Raw genomic sequence first — 22,713 nt, forward strand, 5'->3', positions numbered from 1 at the left:
GTAAATTTTGGTATACGATGTATGGCAGACTTCTTAATTAAATAGCTTGTTCTAAACATTGCTCATTTTTCGTACTTAGAGCTGCATATAGCATCTCTGGTCTTCCATGTTCACGGCAATAACGCATCAGTAATCAGTATACAGAATGAGCGAACGAAGAAAATCAAGTGAAACTAGAGCGGACCGCAGCGATAGCTATGAATCGAAGCCGCGTCTAGATGACTATCCACCCAATTCTCGCTTGTTCATTGTTTGTAGTCGAAACATCGCGGAGGAAGAGTTTCAGGATGCGTTTCAGAAGTTTGGAACCATCGAGGAAATATGGACAGTACGCGACAAGACAACAAAACAACCAAAAGGTATGTGCGCAACACTTTCTCAGTGGAAATATGTAATGTCACGGCAGAAATCGTTTAATCCCCTGGAAAACTAAACGATTAGGCCCACTATGTAGTAGCTTCATATGTGGTACGTTGCCATCTGTCGTTTCTTAACGAAATTTGCAGCCGACTTGCATAATGCAGTATTGCACTAATTACAGAAGTATTATTCTTGATGGCCGTGCCACTAGTAATAAATTGGGTCAGAGTATTGAGAAGTAAAGGTTAGAGTACGCGTTACGAAAAACAGCTTGTTATTTAATGTTCATCTTTTGTTTTCGTTTTTTCTTGTGGGAGTTACCGAGCCTAAACAGTTATTACGGGCAGGTATATTTAACAAGATTCGGTGTCGTATTAGACATGACGGGTGGTTCAAATACCTGTCCGGATATCTAGCTCTTGGTTTTCCTTGATTTCCCTTCAGGGCTAATTCCTTTAATGACACAGCAGATATCATCAGTTTCAACTTCTCCATCTCCAATTACGTAGTCATTCGTAGGACATTACTAAATCCCAGTATACCATCTTTTATTTCGTAAAAGTAATATTAATTCCTTCATTGTATTGTTTCACTTTATTATCCCCATAGCATCAAATTTGTACAGTTGCCATTGAATTAAATCAGATTCTTAATGATACATCATGTAAACCAAACAAATAATTTTTTGTTACTTTACAGCCAGCCTCGACCACAGAAACTACTTGCATCATGTTGTAGCATTAGTATTATGATACACATTCCTTATTTCCCAAGTTATCACATGGCAAAAGCATTCTAGGCCAGAGTGTGGTATTGGACCCATTCTGAAATCTTAGTTGTGGTGACAGGCTGACCTGTAGCGTAGAACAAGATCTATGTTAAGTTGGGAGGTAGCGATTTGGCAGTGAATTGGTGAAACTAACATGTATGGATGTTAACTTAGGCTGTGGGGTTCCCAGTGCGGGAATTATCTTTTTGAACTCGTCTATAGGTTAAGGTCTCTGGTATTACACCCTGCAACCATTCACAAAGGTGGCCTCTCATGTATGAGTAAACGTGATGCTCCACAGCTTTAAAAAAAGAAATATTGTGCAGGCTGACTGTAGCGTAATGGCTATAGTGCAAGCCTCTTGTAAAAGATGATGTGGGTTTGGATCTCACCAAGTGCTTTCAGATTTTTTATTTATATTCCTTTGTCACATTGTCTCGGTTACTATTTTAACTTTTTCAGTTGCTCTCAGTTTTTCTTCCCATCATTCTTCTACCAGTTGGAATCTTTGTGCAGAGGAGTTTAATTACTTTTATTTAACTTTCATAATATTTAAACATTTGAAAATGCTGGTATATCAGTTAAAAACCAAAAGACAAAGTTATCTATTTGTATTGACTGTGCAGTGGTGTCAAAAATGCAATTTTTGTTAGAAAATGTACATTTTCTTGATTGGTAATTGTCTGACAAGTATTTTAAATGGAAATTCTTATTGCATAAAAGACAAAATAATGCAAATGAAGATTTAAACAAAAGAAGGGATTATAAGTGAAACATATTTGAAGCAAAATGAGGTATAGAAATAATGAAGGCAATAACGTGGATGAAAATACAGGATGATGAAGTGAAAGACATTAAATCTATGTTACTACGTGGATAGAATTAAAATTACGTGCACAAAGATTCCAAGCTTAAAAAAAAATTATAGGAAGGATAAAAAGAGAGTAGTTGAAAAAGTTAATACATGATTAAAACGATGTGCAAACAATATAAATTAAAAAATTACTTTTTAACCAATTAATTGAATACAAATAATGATCAAAGTCATTTCAATAAAGATTTGAAAATAAAGAAATTTCAAAGCATCTTGCAAGATTCAAATCCACAGCCTACTGAATATGAGGCCTGTACTATAACCATCACACTACGCAAGCAGTCCGTATAACATTTCTATTTTAAATACGTAGAGCACAACACGAAAGTTTGAAATTCCTTTTTTTGTTTGATTATTCACAAACCAGGGTGAATGGCTGCAAGGTGTGATTCCTGGGACCCTAACCTACATCACTGTATAGATGGTATCATAGTCAGTACCACCACTGGGGTCGTATCCTTGTTAGCATAAGTAAAATTAAAATACATGGTTAAAAAATCGAGTTATTATTCAGATATGACTGGAAGATATGGATATACAAGTATTTAAAATTTTTAGTGAAAGGAAAGTGAAGCTTATCCTGCAAGGGTCGAAAGTTCCCTGTCGACATCAGACAGGATGCCAGGAAGGAGGTGCACCAGCTTTACATTTATGTACTGTTTCTGGTTTGCTTACAGGTGTCACATATATCAAATTCTCCAAAACTTCTGAGGCAGCACTAGCGCTGGAGGAGATGAACGGTCGGTGTATTGCCAGCCACCCCAGGCCGCTCAAAGTTATGATCGCCCACAGGTAATGATAAGAATGTTGATGTCATGCCATGTAGTATGTCATCTCACTAGTGCTCCAGTCCTGAAGAAAGAGCACCTTCATTATGAACAAATGTATCGGCAGAGAGAACAGGGAGGCACAGATGATGGATGTTCATACCTGTTAAGCAAACGTGATAACAAACCCTGTAAATCAACAAATCTTTGCTAAAGAAGGCTTTGCATGAAAGCTATTGTGTGTGAAAGTCTCTTCATCGTGCCTCCCTGTGATTCAGTTTACATATACTTTACATGCACAAACATAAAAAATATACATGATTATTGTTGTTATTTTGTACCTGGTAGAATGTTCATCAGGTTCAAAAGCCAGAGTTCATTATTATTATTATTATTATTATTATTAAATGTGAAAGTTGTTTTTGAATAACAGAAACATGTTTTATATAGGTACAGTCAAGTATTGGAGCAATTATTAGGCACTTGTGTTTTCTAGCTCTGTATGATAAATGTGTATTGTTTCCATAATTTGCACTACAACTTTCCTCTGTTTAATGTTACAAATCAACAGTTTTTGAATAAAACCTTAACTAAACATTGGAAAGTTTAATTTTGCTACGAGGGCAAGTCAATTATTATCTGCAAAGTAGTTATAGAATTTTATTGTAATCAAATAAGATTTCTTGACATAGTCTCCTTGTGTTTCAACGCACTTGGTCCATCGTTGTACAAGCTTCCTGATGCCCTCATAAGAGAAGGTTCTCTGTAGAGCTGTGAGCCAGAAATGCACCGCTTCTTTCACTGCTTCGCCCGAGGCAAATCAATGGCCCCTTAATGCCTGTTTGAGTGGACCAAACAAGTGATAGTCAGAACGGGCAAGATTGGGACTATATAGAGGGTGATCCAGTACTTGAGTTTCTGGAGCGTTTCAGCAGTGTGGGCAGTAATATGTGAAAGGACGTTGTGCAACAACACACCTTTTGAGAGCAATCTTCGGCGTTTGCTGCGAATTGCAGGCTTTAGCCTGGCAGTAAGCATCTCGCTGTAATGTACTGTTTATTCTTGTGCCCTTTTCCACATGATGTTCCAGAACTGGACCTTGTGTGTCCCAAAAAACCGTAAGCATCTTTTTTACTGTGGCCAGTTGGGTCTTGGACTTTTTCTTGCATGGCGAATTTAGGTGTTTCCATCCCATACTCTGCCATTTACTCTCCTTCTCATAATGATGGATCCATGTTTTGTCACCAGCATTGATCCTGCTAAGAAGTTGTCCCCTTCGTTACCATAGCGATCCAATCGTGTTATTTTTTTTCTTCCAGATGTCCAAGCGTGTTAGTTTATGCAACTGTGTGAGCTGTTTTGGGACCCTTCTTGCACAAACTTTATGAAACCCAAGTCTGTTGTGGATTACTTCGTAGGCACAACCGTGACTAATTTGCAGACGTTGTGCCACTTCGTCGATAGTTAATCGTCTATTATTTCACGCGAACACTCAATGGTTTCTTCATTTGTGGCGGTAAACAGTCGTCTGGCTCCTTCATCGTGCGTAACACTTGTGCGACCATTTCGGAATTTTTCAATCCACACTCCATTGTGGCAAAACACTGTTCCTGTACCATACCAAAAGTCTTCGATGAAACCGGCCCCTGATACACCTTCCGACCACAAAAAAACTCTTCTCTGGTGCAAATAGACAGCGGAGCAGCCGTGATTAACAGTACGGCAGCGATAACGAAACTAAACAAGCAGCTTGAAAATTACAAAGATATAACAACAAATAAACAAAGCATCCATCATCAACGTAAAATGACAGTACTACCAAAATAAACAAAAATATAACTAAATTGCGGGTAATAATTGACTTACCCTCATATAATTACTGTTCATTTTTAAGTAACAGACAGGACAATAACATTGCAGAAGAAAAATGTTCCATAGGTTATGAGGCCCTTTATATATCTTCGCTCGTTTTCTAGACAGTTTACTGCTTCCTCTTTCTAAGGGAACCTATTAAGACACTGACCACATACATGAAGTAAGTCATCATTTTGAGATACTGCCTGACACCTATGCAACACACCTAACATACATGTAACACGGGTACGACCGTAAGTGACCAAAGCTTCTAGGAAAACTACAACAGTCTGTGCTTGCTTATGATAGACTACGTTAGATTAAAAACCGTGCCGGCAGAGCATAAAATGTGATTCGTCTGAAAAGGGCGCCTGTCCCCCTCAGTGGACCTCCAGTTGCGGTATTGACGTGCAAATTCCAGCCTTCGTCACCGATCATGAGCTGTCGACATAGGTCTTTGAACCGGCCACTACTGCGGAGACCCGTGCGCAGCAGTGTTCACTAAACGGTAATTAGGGAGACACTGTTGGTAGCTTATTGGTTCATCTGGACAGTCAGTTACTCAACAGTTATCAGACTGTTCACCTATGCATCTGCAGCCATTGTTTACGTCACGTATTATGTTAGAGTATAATGACTTTTCCGGAGGCTAGAAATCTACTTTGTAGGAATCAGCACGGGTTTCGAAAAAGACGGTCGTGTGAAACCCAGCTCGCGCTATTCGTCCACGAGGCTCAGAGGGCCATAGACACGGGTTCACAGGTAGATGCAGTCTTTCTTGACTTCTGCAAGGCGTTCGATACAGTTCCCCACAGTCGTTTAATGAACAAAATAAGAGCATATGGACTATCAGAGCAATTGTGTGATTGGGTTGAAGAGTTCCTACATAACAGAACGCAGCATGTCATTCTCAATGGGGAGAAGTCTTCCGAAGTAAGAGTGATTTCAGGTGTGCCGCAGGGGAGTGTCGTAGGACCGTTGTTATTCACAATATACATAAATGACCTTGTGGATGACATCGGAAGTTCACCGAGGCTTTTTGCGGATGATGCTGTGGTATATCGAGAGGTTGTAACAATGGAAAATTGTACTGAAATGCAGGAGGATCTGCAGCGAATTGACGCACTGTGCAGGGAATGGCAGTTGAATCTCAGTGTAGACAAGTGTAATGTGCTGCGAATACATAGAAAGATAGATCCTTTATCATTTAGCTACAAAATAGCAGGTCAGCAACTGGAAGCATTTAATTCCATAAATTATCTGGGAGTACGCATTAGGAGTGATTTAAAATGTAATGATCTCATAAAGTTGATCGTCGGTAAAGCAGATGCCAGACTGAGATTCATTGGAAGAATCCTAACGAAATGCAATCCGAAAACAAAGGAAGTAGGCTACAGTATGCTTGTTCACCCACTGCTCGAATACTGCTCAGCAGTGTGGGGTCCATATCAGATAGGGTTGATAGAAGAGATAGAGAAGATCCAACGGAGAGCAGTGCGCTTTGTTACAGGATCATTTAGTAATCGCGAAAGCGTTACGGAGATGATAGATAAACTCCAGTGGAAGACTCTGCAGGAGAGACGCTCAGTAGCTAGGTACGGGCTTTTGTTAAAGTTTCGAGAACATACCTTCACCGAAGAGTCGAGCAGTATATTGCTCCCTCCTACGTATATCTCGCGAAGAGACCGTGAGGATAAAATCAGAGAGATTAGAGCCCACACACAAGCATACCAACAATCCTTCTTTCCACAAACAATACTAGACTGGAATAGAAGGGAGAACCGATAGAGGTACTCAAGGTACCCTCCGCCACACACCGTCAGGTGGCTTGCGGAGTATGGATGTAGATGTAGATCTGTGGCCTGTGACACACCACAGTTGACTCAGTGCCAGTTTTGGGTTGCACCATTGTGCCGTGCAGCGGCAATTTACAAACTAAGCCATTTCAGAAATGCTTCCACCCACGGTCCAAAAGCCAGTGATCATGCCCCTTTGGACATCAGATAAATTACTCCATTTCCACATTACAACCGCGACTGCACTGTTTTCTGCATCCCCCAAACATTTGATTAGAAGATTAACAATTTGGAACAGATTGTATCGAGGAAAAGTATCTTGTAAGTTATCAAACGTTTTTATTAATCTGGTTAAATCGTCATCTTTCGTGTGGAACAAATTTCCTACGTGAAGGTATTTTGCCATAGTTCTTAGACTGAAATACCTCATTTGTTTCAAAATGGTTTTTAAAAGAAAAATCTATTACAGGTGGCAGTATTAGCCCACACAAGCTATCCCCCAGAAAATCAGTTATCGGGGTTGCCACAAGTTCTGGAAATCGGTGACTATCGGGGAATTTCGAATGTGTCAGGGGAATGAGGGAAATATCAGGGCAATTTGAAAAAGGCACTGAAAAAATCTCATCGGTCTCATTTCATCAACATGGTGTTTGTGACATGTAAATACTGGGTGATCAAAAAGTCAGTATAAATTTGTAAACTGAATAAATCATGGAATAATGTAGATAGAGAGGTACAAATTCACACACGTGCTTGGAATGACATGGGGTTTTATTAGAACCAAAAAATACAAAAGTTCAAAAAATGTCCAACAGAGGGTGCTTCATCTGATCAGAATAGCAATAATTAGCATAACAAAGTAAGACAAAGCAAAGATGATGTTCTTTACAGGAAATGCTCAATATGTCCACCATCATTCCTCAACAATAGCTGTAGTCAAGGAACAATGTTGTGAGCAGCACTGTAAAGCATGTCCGGAGTTATGGTGAGGCATTGGCGTCAGGTGTTGCCTATCAGCATCCCTAGAGATGTCGGTCGATCACGATACACTTTAGACTTTGGGTAACCCCAAAGCCAATAATCGAACTGACTGAGGTCTGGGGACCTGGGAGGCCAAGCATGACGAAAGTGGCGGCTGAGCACACGATCACCACCAAACGACGCGCGCAAGAGATCTTTCACGTGCCATCTGTCGGACATTTTGTGGACTCCCCCCCCCCCCCCCCCCCCCAATTAAACCCCATGTCATTCCAAGCATTTGTGTCAGTTTTTACCTCTCTATCTACATTATTCTGTGGTTTATTAATTTTTCAAATTTATACTGACTTTTTGATCACTCTGTAGTTGGCCGCACAAGTGGACTTCCACGACAGCCCAAAACCGCAGCCCATTTCTGTGGGTATCTCTAACAGTCTGGGCCTGCCAACCTGAAGCCCACCATTTCCCACTAATGTGTAAGCCCTGCCTATCGTCTGTAGTCTCATTGATCTGCCTGCAGTCTGGGTCTGTTTGTGTGTGGCATAATGCAGGGGATTTTCACGGTTTATCCGAGGACCCGGCACTGCGGTGCTTCTCGGCAGGCCGGAGGCCACGGGTGATGGATTTCAGGAATCGCTCAACGAGGTATGATAAAGTAGATTTATAGTTTAAACAGATGGATGTATTCAGGTCACGAGTCTTCACCATATTGTATGTTTTTCCATTATAGCATACTAATTTCAGTTTTAATTAAGTTGAGGTGTTGTCTAGTCAGGGCTGTGCCAGAGGCATGGTGGCTTAGAGCTGCACTGAGGGGGAGCAGAAATTGACCAGAGAAGAAGACATAAATGATAATTAATTGAAACCCTCAGCAGCTGACAGGTGTTGTTGATATACCTCGATGGGGACAGCTGAAAATGTGTGCCCCGACCGGGACTCGAACCCAGGATCTCCTGCTTACATGGCAGACACACTATCCATCTGAGCCACCGAGGACACAGATGAATAGTGCGCCTGCAGGGACTTATTCCTTGCACGCCTCCCATGAGACCCACATTCCCAAATGTCCACGATCTAAAAAAAAAGGCACTCCATCTTCAGGCCACGAGTAGCCTACCGGGACCATCTGACCGCCGTGTCGTCCTCAGTGGAGGATGCGAATAGAAGGGGCGTGTGGTCAGCACACCGCTCTCCCGGTCGTGATGATGGTATTGTTGACCGAAGCCACTACTATTCAGTCGAGTAGCTCCTCAATTGACATCACGAGGCTGAGTGCACCTTGAAAAATGTCAACTGCGCATGGCAGCCTGGATGGTCACCCATCCAAGTGCCGACCACGTCTGACAGCGCTTAACTTCTGTGATTTCACGGGAACTGGTGTATCCACTGCGGCAAGGCCATTGTTACATACGTTGAGAGGCACCCACTTGCCTTTCTCATACTGTGGCATCAAGCAGTCAGGCCTGCAAGATGAGTGGTTTGCCAAGCGAGTGGATTCTTCCTTAATTTATCGAGCAACATGAATTCTCGTATCTTACTATTTAGTTACAAATTATCCTCCTGTATGAATAATACGCAACGGAAACACGCATCTGACTATCAGTGATTTATAGAACTCTGACTGTACACTACGCACTGGCAATACCACATTTACCTTTTGTCTTTGATTTAACGGCTTTTATATAAATTCGGGACATTACGATAACATACAATTTAATGAAAAAGGCCACCAATCTCTTTCTTTTCACTATTTGATTTATTCCTAAACACACAAATTCTACAACCTACAACAAAATCACATGAGAAATTCCGCCCAGCGGGCATGGCTTTACGTTAGTGAATCTCTATACTATGGTCTCGTAATCTATTTACCGCAACAGTGCACTCCCTGGATCGGATGGTGGATCTTTTATTATACCTCACACTTCGCCTCTCACAATAATCCTCACGAAACTTTCCTCCAGATCGAGCGATACAGAAGGAACAGGCATACCCACAAATCTTTCGAAACTACCTTGCTACTCCCATGCAAAACACACATACCCAAATTACAAGACATACACAACACAACAATATGAAATATTACACAAAGAACGGTTACAACTTCATCACTTTCCGCTTTCCCACTTCAATCAATATTTATCCCAGTTTCACACGACACTGCCCCACTTTGTAATTCTACTTTCCTACTGTGAACTCTGGAGATAAACGCATGTCTTCCTGTGCAATGCAAGCCAAGTGGCGTTGCTGGAAAAACGGCCGACTCACCTTGATTCTCTCTCAGAGTTTAAATTTAGAGTCACACGGAATGATATTTCTTAAATACTTCAACTTATGATACACACGCTATTTCTTACATATTTCAGCTTATTGAACACACGCTATTAATTCTTAAATATTTCAGCTTAAGCTCACGGAAGTATCTCAACTTATAACTACACGTGGGCTCATTGTGACCGTTAGTTTACTACAATCCCCTTAAAATTACCTGCCTCACTTTGTAATTTTCCCCACAAAAGGTCCTGTGAAAGAGAAATTATTAATTCTAACTACTCTTAAATATTCCACATCCATACCATGCCTCCACTCTTTCATTACGGAGCACAACAAAAAAACAGGTCTTTACAGCAGAAGGTTCAGCGGCAGAGTACCTGAAACATGGCCGTATTCTGATTCTCTCGCACCTCTCTCGAAGTGGGAGAAGCACCTTGCTACCTTATTGGTCAGCCACATTTCAGACGCTCAAAGCTCTGGTAACTTCCATCTCTTTGGTCTCACCAAAGGTAGCCAAAGGATCGACTCAAAGATGATCATATATTCCGATTCACTATCTGTGGTTAGCAGACGACCATACATTCATTCCTTTCACAGATCTCACCAAACTGGATGTAGGGATTTATTTTGAGGGAGTGCACATGTGATCAATTAAATAAATAAATTGTCATTCTTTCCCACACTGGTATCCGGCTTCGCTGTATTAATTGAAATTGAGTTACTTTTACACAAAAAATGTGTTGTTCTGACAAGAATTTCGTACCTATTTTCAATGTTGGGCGGTACTGTACCCTTTCAACGTAATGTTTCTAATTGACAGTTGGGAATGTGGGTCTCATGGGAGGCATGCAAGGCAAAAGTCCCTGCAGTCGCTTATTCATCTGTGTCCTCGGTGGCTCAGATGGATAGTGTGTGTGCCATGTAAGCAGGAGTTTCCGGGGGTCGAGTCCTGGTTGGGGCACCCATTTTCAGCTGCCCTCAACGAGGTATATAAACAACACCTGTCGGCAGCTGAAGGTTTGTTAATCATCATTTATTCTAGAGAAACTGCACGGTCATCAATGGTATCTGTTCCTTCGGGAGCAGTTACTGTCTTCATATATAGAGAAGACGTTTTAAGAATTAGCTGGTAGAGATAACAGAATTCCCTTCTCTCTCATGTTTCTATCTTCTGCTCAGGAGCAGAAGACTCTCCCTCGGTCTGTGACTGAAAGCACACTGTTGTCACAGTGCCATCATTTGTCCAAGTAGCGCTATAACCAAATGACCATTACAGAACAGATGTCTGTCGATGAACACGGTTTGTGTGGAGCGGTGCACTTACTTCACACAGCTGCCGACTACACAGCTCACTCACGTCCAACAGCAGAGTTGTCGTTCCTATTTCCTACAGTGCTGTAGGATCTCAAAGGTTGCCGAGTGGGCGCTAAGTTAAAGATTTCTATTTGACCCAAGACTTCTGATTTTTGTGAATTTCTGCCTACTGAGGACTGGAGTGAGACTGAGCTAGAGTGATTCAATGCATTTTATGGCATAATGAATGAAAGGGGAAACAGGTCTCACTTATAATACACTTTTTCAGTTTACTTTACTTTCCTGTCAGGGAGTGCGTTAAATGGAGGTTCTGTATCTTATCTTTAAAAATGTGCAACTGATTCTGTCCAAGCAGCACAGGGATTGATACGGCAGATCTTGTTAGCAAAAGGCTTTTGATGCCATCCCACACAAGTGGTTCATAATAAAGTTGCATGCCTAAGAATTATTGTCTCAGTCTTGTGAATGGATTCGTAATTTTCTGTTGGAAAGATCACGGTTTATAGTAAATGAAGGAAGGTCATTGTGTAAAACAGATTGATATCTGACGTTCCCCAGGGAAGCGTTATAGGCCCTCTGCTGTTCCTGATCTACAGAAATGATGCGCGAGACAATGCGATCGGCCCTCTTAGACTATTTGCAGTTGATGCAGTTATTTATCATCTTAGTAAAGGTGTCAGAGGATCAAAACCAACTGGAAAAAGATTTAGACAAGATATCTGTATGGTACAAGTGGCAGCAGATGCAAAATAATGAAAAGTGTGAGGTCATCCAGACGAGTACTGAAAGGAATCGGTTAAATTTTCCTTACATGATAAATCACACATCTCTAAAGGCTGTCAATTCAACCAAATACTAGGGATTACAATTACGAACAGTTAAATAGGAATAATCATATACAAAATCTTCTGGGGTAAATGAACCAAAGACTGTGTTTTATTCGCAGAACACTCGGAAGATGCATCTGGTCTTATAAAGAGACTGCCTACAGTATGCTTGTGTATCCTCTGCTAGAGCACTGCTGTGCAGTATAGGATCCATACCAGATAAGATCTACAGAGGACATTGAAGAAGTTCAAAAGATAGCAGCTCGTTTCATATTGTTGTGAAATAGGGAAGTGTGTGTCATTGTACGATACACAAGTTAGTGTTTTTCGTTGCAGAGAGATCTTTCCACAAAATTTCCATCGCCAACATTCTCCTCTGGATGCAAAAATATTTTGTTGGCACCCACCTACATAGGAGGAAATGATCATTGTAATAAAATAAGAGAAATCAGAGCTCACATGCAAGGTTAAAGTTTTTGTTTTTCCAGTGCACTTAGTGTGGAATGATAAACAGTGTGAAAATGGTTCAAAGAACCCTCTTCCAGACACTTAATTGTGAATTGCAGACTAATGCTGTAGATGGAGCTTTAGGTGCTTTGAAGTTCCAGGTGAAGCAGCTGATGAAGAGGACTGATGCAACTTCCCTTTCAGATATTTTTTTTCCATCAAAATGTGGGTACAAGAAATGAGCATCCAAACATCAAAATAGCTGACATGTGGAATAATCGGGTCAACTGCCGCATGTTTGTGTCGCTCTGGCACAATATTTCGGCCACGTAACTCGTTGCCTTCTTCAGGTGCTACCTGAGACTGCTGTATTGGAGGATCTGCAATACGGCAGTCTCGGGTAGCACCTGAAGAAGGCAACGAGTTACGTGGCCGAAATATTGTGCCAGAGTGACACAAACAGCTGGCATTAGACCAGATTATTCCACATGTCAAGATCTCCCAGGAAAGCTTGAAGAGTTACATCAAAATAGCTGTTTTGATGTTTATGACAACGCCAGTGTTGGCTACATATTGTAAACTCATTACAGCAGATTAAAGACGGTAAAAAAACTCATAATTATGGGTGAAAGCAGACTGACAAATTAAGCTATGTTGTAGATAGAGTAAAACGTACTTGCCGAACTGCAGTTCAATGACACAATCAATGAGTTTGTGCTCAAAGCAAGGAAATGCAAAATAGAAGTTAATCGAATCACAATATTTGGAAAGAGGTAGTTCCTGAATCTTGATTGTAGTCCCTTTTCTTTTATTTCTGGGTGTTTTTTAATCACTATTAATAATGTACAAGGAAGGAATAAAATATGTTCATTATTATACCTCTATTAAAACCCATGTACAGTAACTCTCATAAACAGTAAGATACAGATTTTGTTTTACTACAATTTTTTTAAGAAAGATTGTACTACTGTTAATTTAGTACTGTTGATACATTCAATTTGTTGTATGCAATAGTTTATATTTTTAATAATGCTCAATTTTTTTGTAAACCTGCTTACAAAATTATATAATAAGCAAAGCGTGTGGAGAAAAAAATTGCTGAAACATATGACACATGTCTGGAAAGTAAGTATCGTTTTGGAAAACAACTCACAAAAACCTTTTTTTAAACCAAAATTTATTTTTACAAATCAGAGCATTTCTTAAACTATTTTTCTACATAATTGCCTCCATTGTTCAGACATGTCATATCTACATATATACACTGCAAACCACCATGAAATTGCATGGCAGAGGGGATGTCCCATTTATCCAGTTATTAGGGTTTCTTCCCATTGCATTCACCTTTTGGACTTGCGCCATAGGGTTGAGAACTGTAGGGTCTCCCTAAATGGGTCAAGTATGTACTACACATCAGAGGCTGCTACTCGGGTAGCTGACTGTGTGGGGTGCACACAAAAGTTTCTTAGATTAGGCAACTCTCCATCCAATCCAGATAACAATAGCTGTAGAAAACCCACAAGTGTCAGTCAGAGATGAAAAGAAATACTTCCCCAAGGAGAGAATATTAAAATCCTAATGGTAAACTGCCAAAGCATTCACAACAAAGTGTCAGAATTTGAAGCACTCCTGAAAAGAAGTGGAGCTGGTTGAAAACTGAAACTGGTAGCTGCGAGATTTATGGGAAAATTTAAATGTATATCGAAAGGATAGGCAAGTGGGAAATGGAGTTTGGTGTATTTGTTGCAGTAGACGTGTGCGGATGGGTGTGCGTGCGTGCGTGCGTGCGCACGCACGCGAGTGTATACCTGTCCCTTTTTTCCCCCTAAAGTAAGTCTTTCCGCTCCTGGGACTGGAATGACTCCTTACCCTCTCCCTTAAAACCCACATCCTTTTGTCTTCGCCTCTCCTTCCCTCTTTCGTGATGAAGCAACCGTGGGTTGCAAAAGCTTGAAATTTGTGTGTGTGTTTGTGTTTGTTATTGTCTATCAACATACCAACGCTTTCATTTGGTAAGTTACAGCATCTTTGTTTTTAGATATATTTTTCCCATGTGGAATGTTTGCCTCTATTATATTCAATTAAATAATTTCATCAATAATTTATTGTTTTCATTGTTATAAAACATACTGTGAAACATTACTAAATGCCTTCTCTGAAAACTACCTAGAACAGATAGATACAAACCCCACTAATGCTGGAAATATATTGGAACTAATGCCAAAACCGGACATGACCTCTTCGAGGAAGTCCATACAAAACCCGGTGTCAGTGACCTTGATATGGTTGTGGCAACAATTATTACCAAAGTACAAAGGATAACTAAATAAAGTAGGAAGATATATATGTTCAGTGAACTAGATAAAAAATCAGTAGTGTCATATCTCATTGAGGAACTTGAAACTCTTAGCACAGGGCAAGAGCGTGTAGAATACCTACGGCTTGAGTTTAAAAGAATAGTTGACCATGCACTGGATAGATGTATAGCCAGTAGAACAATTCATAATGGGAGGGAACCTTAATGGCATACAGTTAGGTAAAGAAACTTCTAAGGAAACACATTACTGCATAATAGGTGTCAAACAAAGCATAGGGCTATAAATAGAGAGATGCTGAATGAAATGCCTTTGGTTGTCAAGAGAGAAATGTGTGATTCCTTCAATGACTACCATAGCAGAAAATTATCAAATGATCTTTCGCAAAATCCGAGGCAATTCTGTCTGCACGTAAAGGCTGTTGGTGGCACCAAAGCTAATGTCCAGTCTGCAGCGAATGAGACAGGAACTGAAATTGAGGATAGAAAGCTCCAGGACCCGATGGATTCCCTGTCACATTCAATATTGATTTTTGCAGTTGAGTTAGCCCCACTTCTAACTATAATCTGTCGTAGATACATCCGACAAAAAATCGTGCCCAGTTCTTGGGGAAAAAATAAGTCACACCTATCTAAACATATTCTGAGCTCAAACATTATGAGGTATCTTGAACACAATGACCTCCTCAATGCCAACCAGCACTTATTTTGAAAACATCGATCAAGTGAAACCCAACTCGCTCTTTTCTCATGTGACATACCAAAACCTTTGAATAAAGGCAGTCGGGTAAATGCAGAAGTTCTTGATTTTCAAAAGGCATTTGACTCAATACCAAACCTGTGCTTATTGTCAAATGAACAATCAAATGGAGTATCAAGTGAAATTTGTGACTATATTGAGGACTTTTTGGTAGGGAGGACACGGCATGTTATCTTGGATGGAGAGTTGTAGTCAAATGTAGAAGTTACGTTTGGGTGTGCTCCAGGGAAGTGTGTTGGGACCCTTGCTGTTCATGTTGTAAATTAATAGCGTTGCAGACAATATTAATAGTAAAATCAGGCTTTTTGCAGATGATGCAGTTATCTAACTATTTGAAAGAAGCTGCATAAATATTGTCAGATCTTGATAAAAGTTTTTGGTGCAGAGACTGGCAACTTGCTTTAAACATTCTGAAATTGAAAGTTGTGCACTTCCCAAACAATTATAGTAGTATCCCACGACTATAATATCAACGAGTCACAGTTGAACCTGGGTGTAACACTTTGTAGGGATTTGAACTGGAATGATCACATAGGCTCAGTCGTGGATAAAGCAGATGGTAGACTTCAGTTTATTGGTAAAACACTGAGGAAGTGCAGTCATTCTGCAATGGAGATTGCTTACAAATAACTCACGCGACCGATTCTAGAATATTGCTGAAATGTGTGTAACTGGTACTAAATAGGACTAATGAGGGATATTGAATGTATATGTAGAGAGGCAGCCCAAATGGTCACAGGTTTGTTGGATCTGTGAGAGAGTGTCACAGAGATATTGAAGGAACTGAAATGGCAGACTCTTTAAGACAGATGTGTTTAATCCATGGGAGAGTGTCACAAAGATACTGAAGGAACTGAACTGGGAGACTTTTGAAGATACACATAAACTATCCGGAGGTAGTTTCAAGAACCAGCTTTAAATGATGACTCAAGGAAGATACAACAATCTCCTATGTATTGCTCACATTGGGATCACGAGGACAAGATCAGAATAATTACATTACGCCCAGAGACATTCAAATAATCATTCGTCCCACTCTCCGTTAGTGAATGCAACAGGAAGAAACTCTAATAAATGGTACAAAACGATATACCCTTTCCTGTGCACCTCACGGTGGTTTGCAGGGTATAGGTGTAAATGTCAGTGTAGGTATGGAGTGTGGGAAGAATGGTTGTTTGAATGCCTCTGTTTGTACTGTAATGATTCTAATCTTGTTCTCGTGATCCCTATGTGAATGAGAACTAGAGGCAGCAGTTAAAGCCGGTTCTTGAATTTCCATTAGTACATTTTCTCAGAATAGTTTGTCTGTCTTCAAAAGTGTTTTTTCAATTTTTTCAGCATATCTGTGACATCCTCCCACGGGTGAAACAAACGTGTGACCATTTGTGCTGCCTTCTGTGTATGTTCAATACACCCTCTTATTCTTATTTGGTGCAGGTCCCACACACTTGAGCAATATTCTAGAACTAGTTGCACGAGATATTTGTAAGCAAATGTAGACCGATTACACTTCTCGAGTATTCTACCAATAAACCAAAGTCTGCTACCTGCTTTACACACAACTGAGCCTATGTGATCATTCCATTTCGTATCCTCGCAAAGTGCTACACCGAGTTATTTATGAGTTAGCTGACTCCAAGAGTGACTCATTGATATTAGAGTCATAGGATACTATGTTTTTAATTTTGTGAAGTTCACAAATTTACATTTTTGAACATTTAAATCAAGTTGCCAATCTCTGCACCATTTTGAATCTTTATCGAGATATGACCGAATATTTATGCAGTTTCGATCAGACAGTATGCCATTGTAAGTAACTGCATCATCTGCAAAAAGTCTGAGAAGTCTACCGGAAAGCCCTCGATCCAGTCACAAATTTCACTTGATAGCACTTATGATCATAATTTTGAAAATAAGCGTAGGTATAGTACTGAGTCGAATACCTTTCAGAGATCGAGAAATACTGCATCTACCTGACAGCTTTGATCCGAAGCTTTGACAATGTCATTGAGAAAAGTGTAAGCTAGATTTCACGTGATCAATGCCGTGATGGCTGGCATGGAGGGCGTAATTTTGTTCAGGGTACCTCATTATGTTTGAGCCCAGATTATGTTCTAAGATCTTACAACAAATTCATGTCGGGGATATTAGACAGCAGTTGTGTGTATCACATTTTCTTCCCTTACTGTAGCAGGTGCGTCCTGTGCCTTTTCAGAGAAATGGGTGTGGTTTTTTTGTTTGAGGATCTGCAATAGATTATAGTTGGAATAGGGGCTAACTCGGCTGCAAATTCAGTATAGAATCGGACAGGGATTCCGTTGGGCCCTGGAGCTTTGTTCAGTTTTAACGATTTCTGCTGATTCTCAACACCACTGATACTTATTTCATCCATCTTTTTCAGTTGTACAGGGATTAAATTGTGACAATTCTGAGTTTTTGATTGTAGAAGAACATTTGAAAACGGAGTTAAGCATTTCAGCTTTTGCTTTGCTACCTTCAGTTTCAGTTCCTGTCTCATTCGCTAGGGGCCGAACACTAACTACCTTTACATATAACCAGAATTTCTTTGGGTTTTGTAAAAGATCATTTGATGATATTCTACTATGACAGTCATTGAAGGCATCACGCATTGCTCTCTTGATAGTCAGGATCTCTCTATTTATAGCCTTATGCTTTGTTTAACACCTATTATGCAGTAATTGCTGTTTCCTTAGAAGGTTTTTTTTTCCCCCATTATGAACTGTTCTACTGAGTATATATATCTATCCAGTGCGTGGTCAACTAGGCTTATAAACTTGAGCCATAGTTCTTCTACATCCCTTTCCCCTGTGCTGAAAGTTTCAAGTTCCTCATTGAGATATGACACAACTAGATTTTTTACCTAGTTATTGAATATATAATGGAAAATGTAAGATGGAATTTAACAATATTGCAAAAAGGAAAGGTGCTACTCACCGTATAACGGAGTTGCTGAGTCACAGATAGGCCTATCTGCAACTCAGGATCTCTGCTATATGCTGAGTAGCACCTTTCCTTTTCACAATATTGTTACTGAACATATATAACTTCCTACTTGTTTTTGTTGTCCTTTGTACTTTCGCAATAATTGTCGCCACAACCACATCGTGACCACTGATACCAGATTCAATGTGGACATCCTTAAAGAGATCAGATCTTTTTGTTGCTATTAGATCCAATATATTTCCATGTTGAGTGGGATTCCTAACTATCTGTTCTACGTAGTTTTCAGAGAAGCATTTAGTAATGTTTCACAAGATGTCTTATGTCGCCCACCACTAATAAAATTGTAGTTTTCCCAGTTGACTGTTGGGTTATTGAAGTCTCCACCAAGGATTACAGTACGATTGGCGAACTTATGTACAAGTGACGGAGGTTTTCTCTAAAAGCATTCAGTGACTTCAGGAGATGTGTGGTGAGCGATAGAAGGATCCAGTTGTCATTTTATGCCCACTCCTGATACCAAGTCTTGCTCAAACAATCTCGCATGCAGCTTCAATTTCTGTCTCGGTGGATTAGAGTTTCTTGTGTACTGTGACAAATACACCACCTCCATTTCCCATTTGTCTGTGCTTTTGATGCACACTAAAATTTTGCCCAAAAATCTCACTGCTATTTATATCGGGTTTCCACCAGCTATCTGTACCTAGTACTACATGAGCTTCACTGCTTTTCACGAGTGCTTCAATCTGTGACACTTTGTTGTGAATGCTTTGGCAGTTTACCATTAGGATTTTAATACTCCCACATGTGGGAGGCATGAAACCAACTTTTCTATGCCCTCTTCATACAAAGATGCCACCAGTGAAGACAGTCATTGCTGAACAACATTTTTTGTGCCTTTGTCACTGCCAAAGTGCCTCCCTCCAAAATCATGCTTAAAATTAAAAAACAAGTGGTAGTCAGAAGGAGCAGAATTTGAAACAAAAGGCGTGGAGTGATGAATCGAGACATCGTATTGCTTCACGGCAATGCACGTCCCCATTCTGCTGGGTTCACTCGAAATCTTATTCACTAATTTAATCGGGAGCAGTTTTATTCCCAGCTGTACAGCCCCAATCTCGCACCTTCTGACTATCACTTGTTCTCGAACTTGTACCATGTGCCTGAAGGACGCCACTCTGACAGTGATTATTACACAAAGAATGGTATTCAGTCTCCACTGATGGGATGTTTGTATGAAGAGGGCATACAAAAAGTATGATATTTCCATTCCCCCCCCCCCCCCTTCCCCCTCCCCCAAAACTGGACATTCTTTTCAGACGTGCCTCATAGTTTTATGGAAAGGTGGGGGTAAGGAGCTTTGGCAGTAATGGCAGGTATGCAGGATATATACAGTACGGATTTGTGGTGCAAAATGTGTGTCGAGGTGACGTCGGGTCTCGTGCTGCAGCCGGGACCAGGGCTCGAAGCGGGAGATGAACGAGTCGGAACGGCTGCTGCGGCTGTTCTGCGTCGTGCCCAAGACGATGACCGACCAGGAGCTGCGCGAGCACTTCCAGCAGTTTGGCGACATCGACTACGTGTCGATCGTCAAGGACCGCGAGACCAGGGAGAGCAAGGGCTTCGCTTACGTCAAGTTCCACAAGTGAGTATCGTTCTGGGTAGTCTTCTTACGTGTGTGACCTCATTACGAAGGAGCCTAGTGTCTCCGATTACTGCAGCTGTGCTTTTCTACATTTGTAATACTCAGTTTCGTTATTAACATTGGTTTGTTGATTTATTGCTGTTCTGTTATTGTTTCTTTCAAATCGTGTGCATGTTTTTCAAATAATGATGAACTTTTATTGCATATAGACGATTACGAGGCAGCACGTTGGTGGAGCTGTAATTTGTACTCGGGTGATTCGTGTGAAAAGGTTTCAGATGTGATTATGGCCACACCGTGGGATTAAGACTTTGAATGCAGAGTGGTAGGTGGAGTTATATGCGTGGGACATTCCATTTCGTAAATTGTTTGGGAATCCAGTCCTCAGAGGTCCACTGCATCAGTTGTGTGCCAAGAAAATTAAATTTCAGGCATTACCTCTCACCTCGGACAATGCACTGGCTGACCACCTTCCCGTAATGGCCTAGAGCAGCAGTATTCGTGTAGAGTTGGCAGTGGTAAAAGACAACCGACACTGTGCGAGATGACCACAGAAATCAATGTGTGGCGTGCGTCGAATGTATCCGTTAGGACAGTGCAGTGAAATTTGGTGTTGACGAGCTACGGCAGCAGATGACCGCTGCGAGTGTCTCTCCTGGGCTTGTGACCGTATCAGTTGCACCCTAGGTGACTGGAAAACTGTGGCCCGCTCAGATAATCTAGATTTCAGTTGCTGAGGGCTGACGATACGGTTAAAGTGTGGCGCAGATCCCCACGAAGCCGTGGACCCTGCTTGTCAACGAAGCACTGTACGAGCTGGTGATGACTCCGTAATGGTGTGGGCTGTGTTCACGTGGAATGGACTGGGGCTTCTGGTCACACTGAACTGACGGTCATGTTTATCTACTTGGAGAACGTTGCAGCCATTTGTGGACTTGACGTTCCCAAACAATGACGGGATTTTTATGGACGACAATGTGCCATATTACCGGGCCACAGTTGTTAGTGATTGGTTTGAAGAACATTTCGGACAGTTTGAGTGAACAATTTGGCCGACCGGGTTGCCCATCGTGAATCCCGTCAAATACTTATGGGACATAATCGAGAGGTCAGTTTGTGCGTAAAATCCTGCGTTGGCAACACTCTCTCTATTATGAATGATAATAGGGGCAGTGTGGCTCAGTATTTCTGCAGGATCTTCCGACGACTTGTCGAGTCCGTGCCACATCTGCTGCACTCTTCTAGGCAAAAGGCGGCCTGACACAATATTGAGTATCCCGTGACTTTGTCGCCTCAGTGTAGTGCCTGTACGAAGCTTGTAAGTATGCTACCCAAAGTCTCTGAAAGAAGTATTTTGTGGTAAGTGTACTTTCCGTGTCTTGTGAAGAAAATCCTTTTTTCTTGAAATGTACTTCCCAGTGGCCTTTAAAACAGTATTTGGTGGTGTGTATACCTCCCACAGCCCTAAAAGCTACATTTCAGAACAAACAAATAGCAGCCAGTGCAGTGGACTACCACTAGATGCCAGGAATGTATGGAAGTGGAACAATGTAAAGTAATAAACGCAATAAAGAAAAACAGTTGCTGGTAAGTATACTTCACCCGGCTTGTGAGAGAGGTAATAAATTGTACATTTGCTTGCACGCTTATAAATGACTAGGATACAGAAAATTTTACGCCTTTGATGATTGTCAAAATATATCTGAATTTAATTTGTCCAGATTCTGTACTGTCACAATTTACACAGTACGGAATTACTGCCTAGCTGTACCGTTCAGGTATTAAACAAGATTTGAATATATGGCTCCACTTGCAATGCAGAAATGCTTGAGGACCACTGTTGGCAATAAGTCTGTAAGACAGCTGACTAAAATCATGAATGTACTGTATTTCTGTCAACTTTCACCTCACAGTTAGTTCCCTTCCATTAAATAACTGCAATTAAAGAAGCACTTTGCAGAATTATCTGCCTTCCGAAGGTTTGCTCATGATGATTTACAACTGTACTTGGAACAGTAATTTCCACCAGTAGCCGCATTAAATCTCAAGGTTTGGAATGAGACACAGTTGTATACTTTTAGTTGTAGGTTGATTTGTCGCCATAAGAGGAAAGCTGATTCTCTTTTCATCAACTGAATGTATGTCTAAATGAAACTGTTTATTCTAGAATGACATTTTACATTAATTTTACAGAGATATTCATTGCACTACTTTAAGCTTTTCGTAGCTACCCATTATTGCCTCTTCTTTTAATAATCCACAATTACAAGTAATGGTTAAAGGGTACTTTCATTCAGTATTTAAAAGTAATTCATTTTTTATGTGAATATTGGCATTGGGTTCGAAAAACCCTCTCGCAATTGTCATCACAGATGCAGATGCATGTATGCTGTAGTAAGAACAGGGCATGTGAACTCAATAAAAACTGAAGTATAGGTGCGACATTACGTCCTGAGGTACTGCGTGTTACTTACCAATTTTCCATTTTTCTCTTTTCCAATGGAATTTTGAAATACAGAATAGCCAGAGATCAACAGCAGGGATCATCTTGCGATTGCTGACTGTTGCCTCTGTTGTAGCGGTGTCGGCCTCATTATCTGTGGCTGATGCAGTGAAGACTTAACTGCATTTGCGCCACTTGTGTACTACATATGAAACGGAAATATATGTTTTGTAAAATGTTGTAGCGAACAAATAAAATTATTGATTTACATAAAAAAATCATTTTGTCATACATTAAATTACTACTATGTCTTGACACCAAGATTCGCCT

General features: G+C 40.6%; 1 protein-coding gene across 3 annotated transcripts in view; it reads left to right on the forward strand.

The window, feature by feature from the left end:
- The first annotated feature begins 7 nt into the window (after positions 1 to 7).
- LOC124554146 (RNA-binding protein 45) overlaps positions 8 to 22,713 on the forward strand; it is a 122,330-nt gene continuing 99,624 nt past the window's right edge. Inside the window, exons 1-3 of one of the 3 annotated variants that reach the window (XM_047128211.1) lie at positions 8 to 359; positions 2,681 to 2,795; positions 19,746 to 19,940. In XM_047128211.1, the coding sequence (XP_046984167.1) occupies positions 146 to 359; positions 2,681 to 2,795; positions 19,746 to 19,940 (524 nt within the window). In that variant the 5' untranslated portion in view covers positions 8 to 145. The remainder of the gene's footprint in view (positions 360 to 2,680; positions 2,796 to 19,745; positions 19,941 to 22,713) is intronic. The other 2 variants (XM_047128210.1, XM_047128212.1) reach the window with 2 other exon arrangements.

This window comes from Schistocerca americana, chromosome 11 (genome assembly GCF_021461395.2).
Source record: "Schistocerca americana isolate TAMUIC-IGC-003095 chromosome 11, iqSchAmer2.1, whole genome shotgun sequence".
NCBI lineage: Eukaryota > Metazoa > Arthropoda > Insecta > Orthoptera > Acrididae > Schistocerca > Schistocerca americana.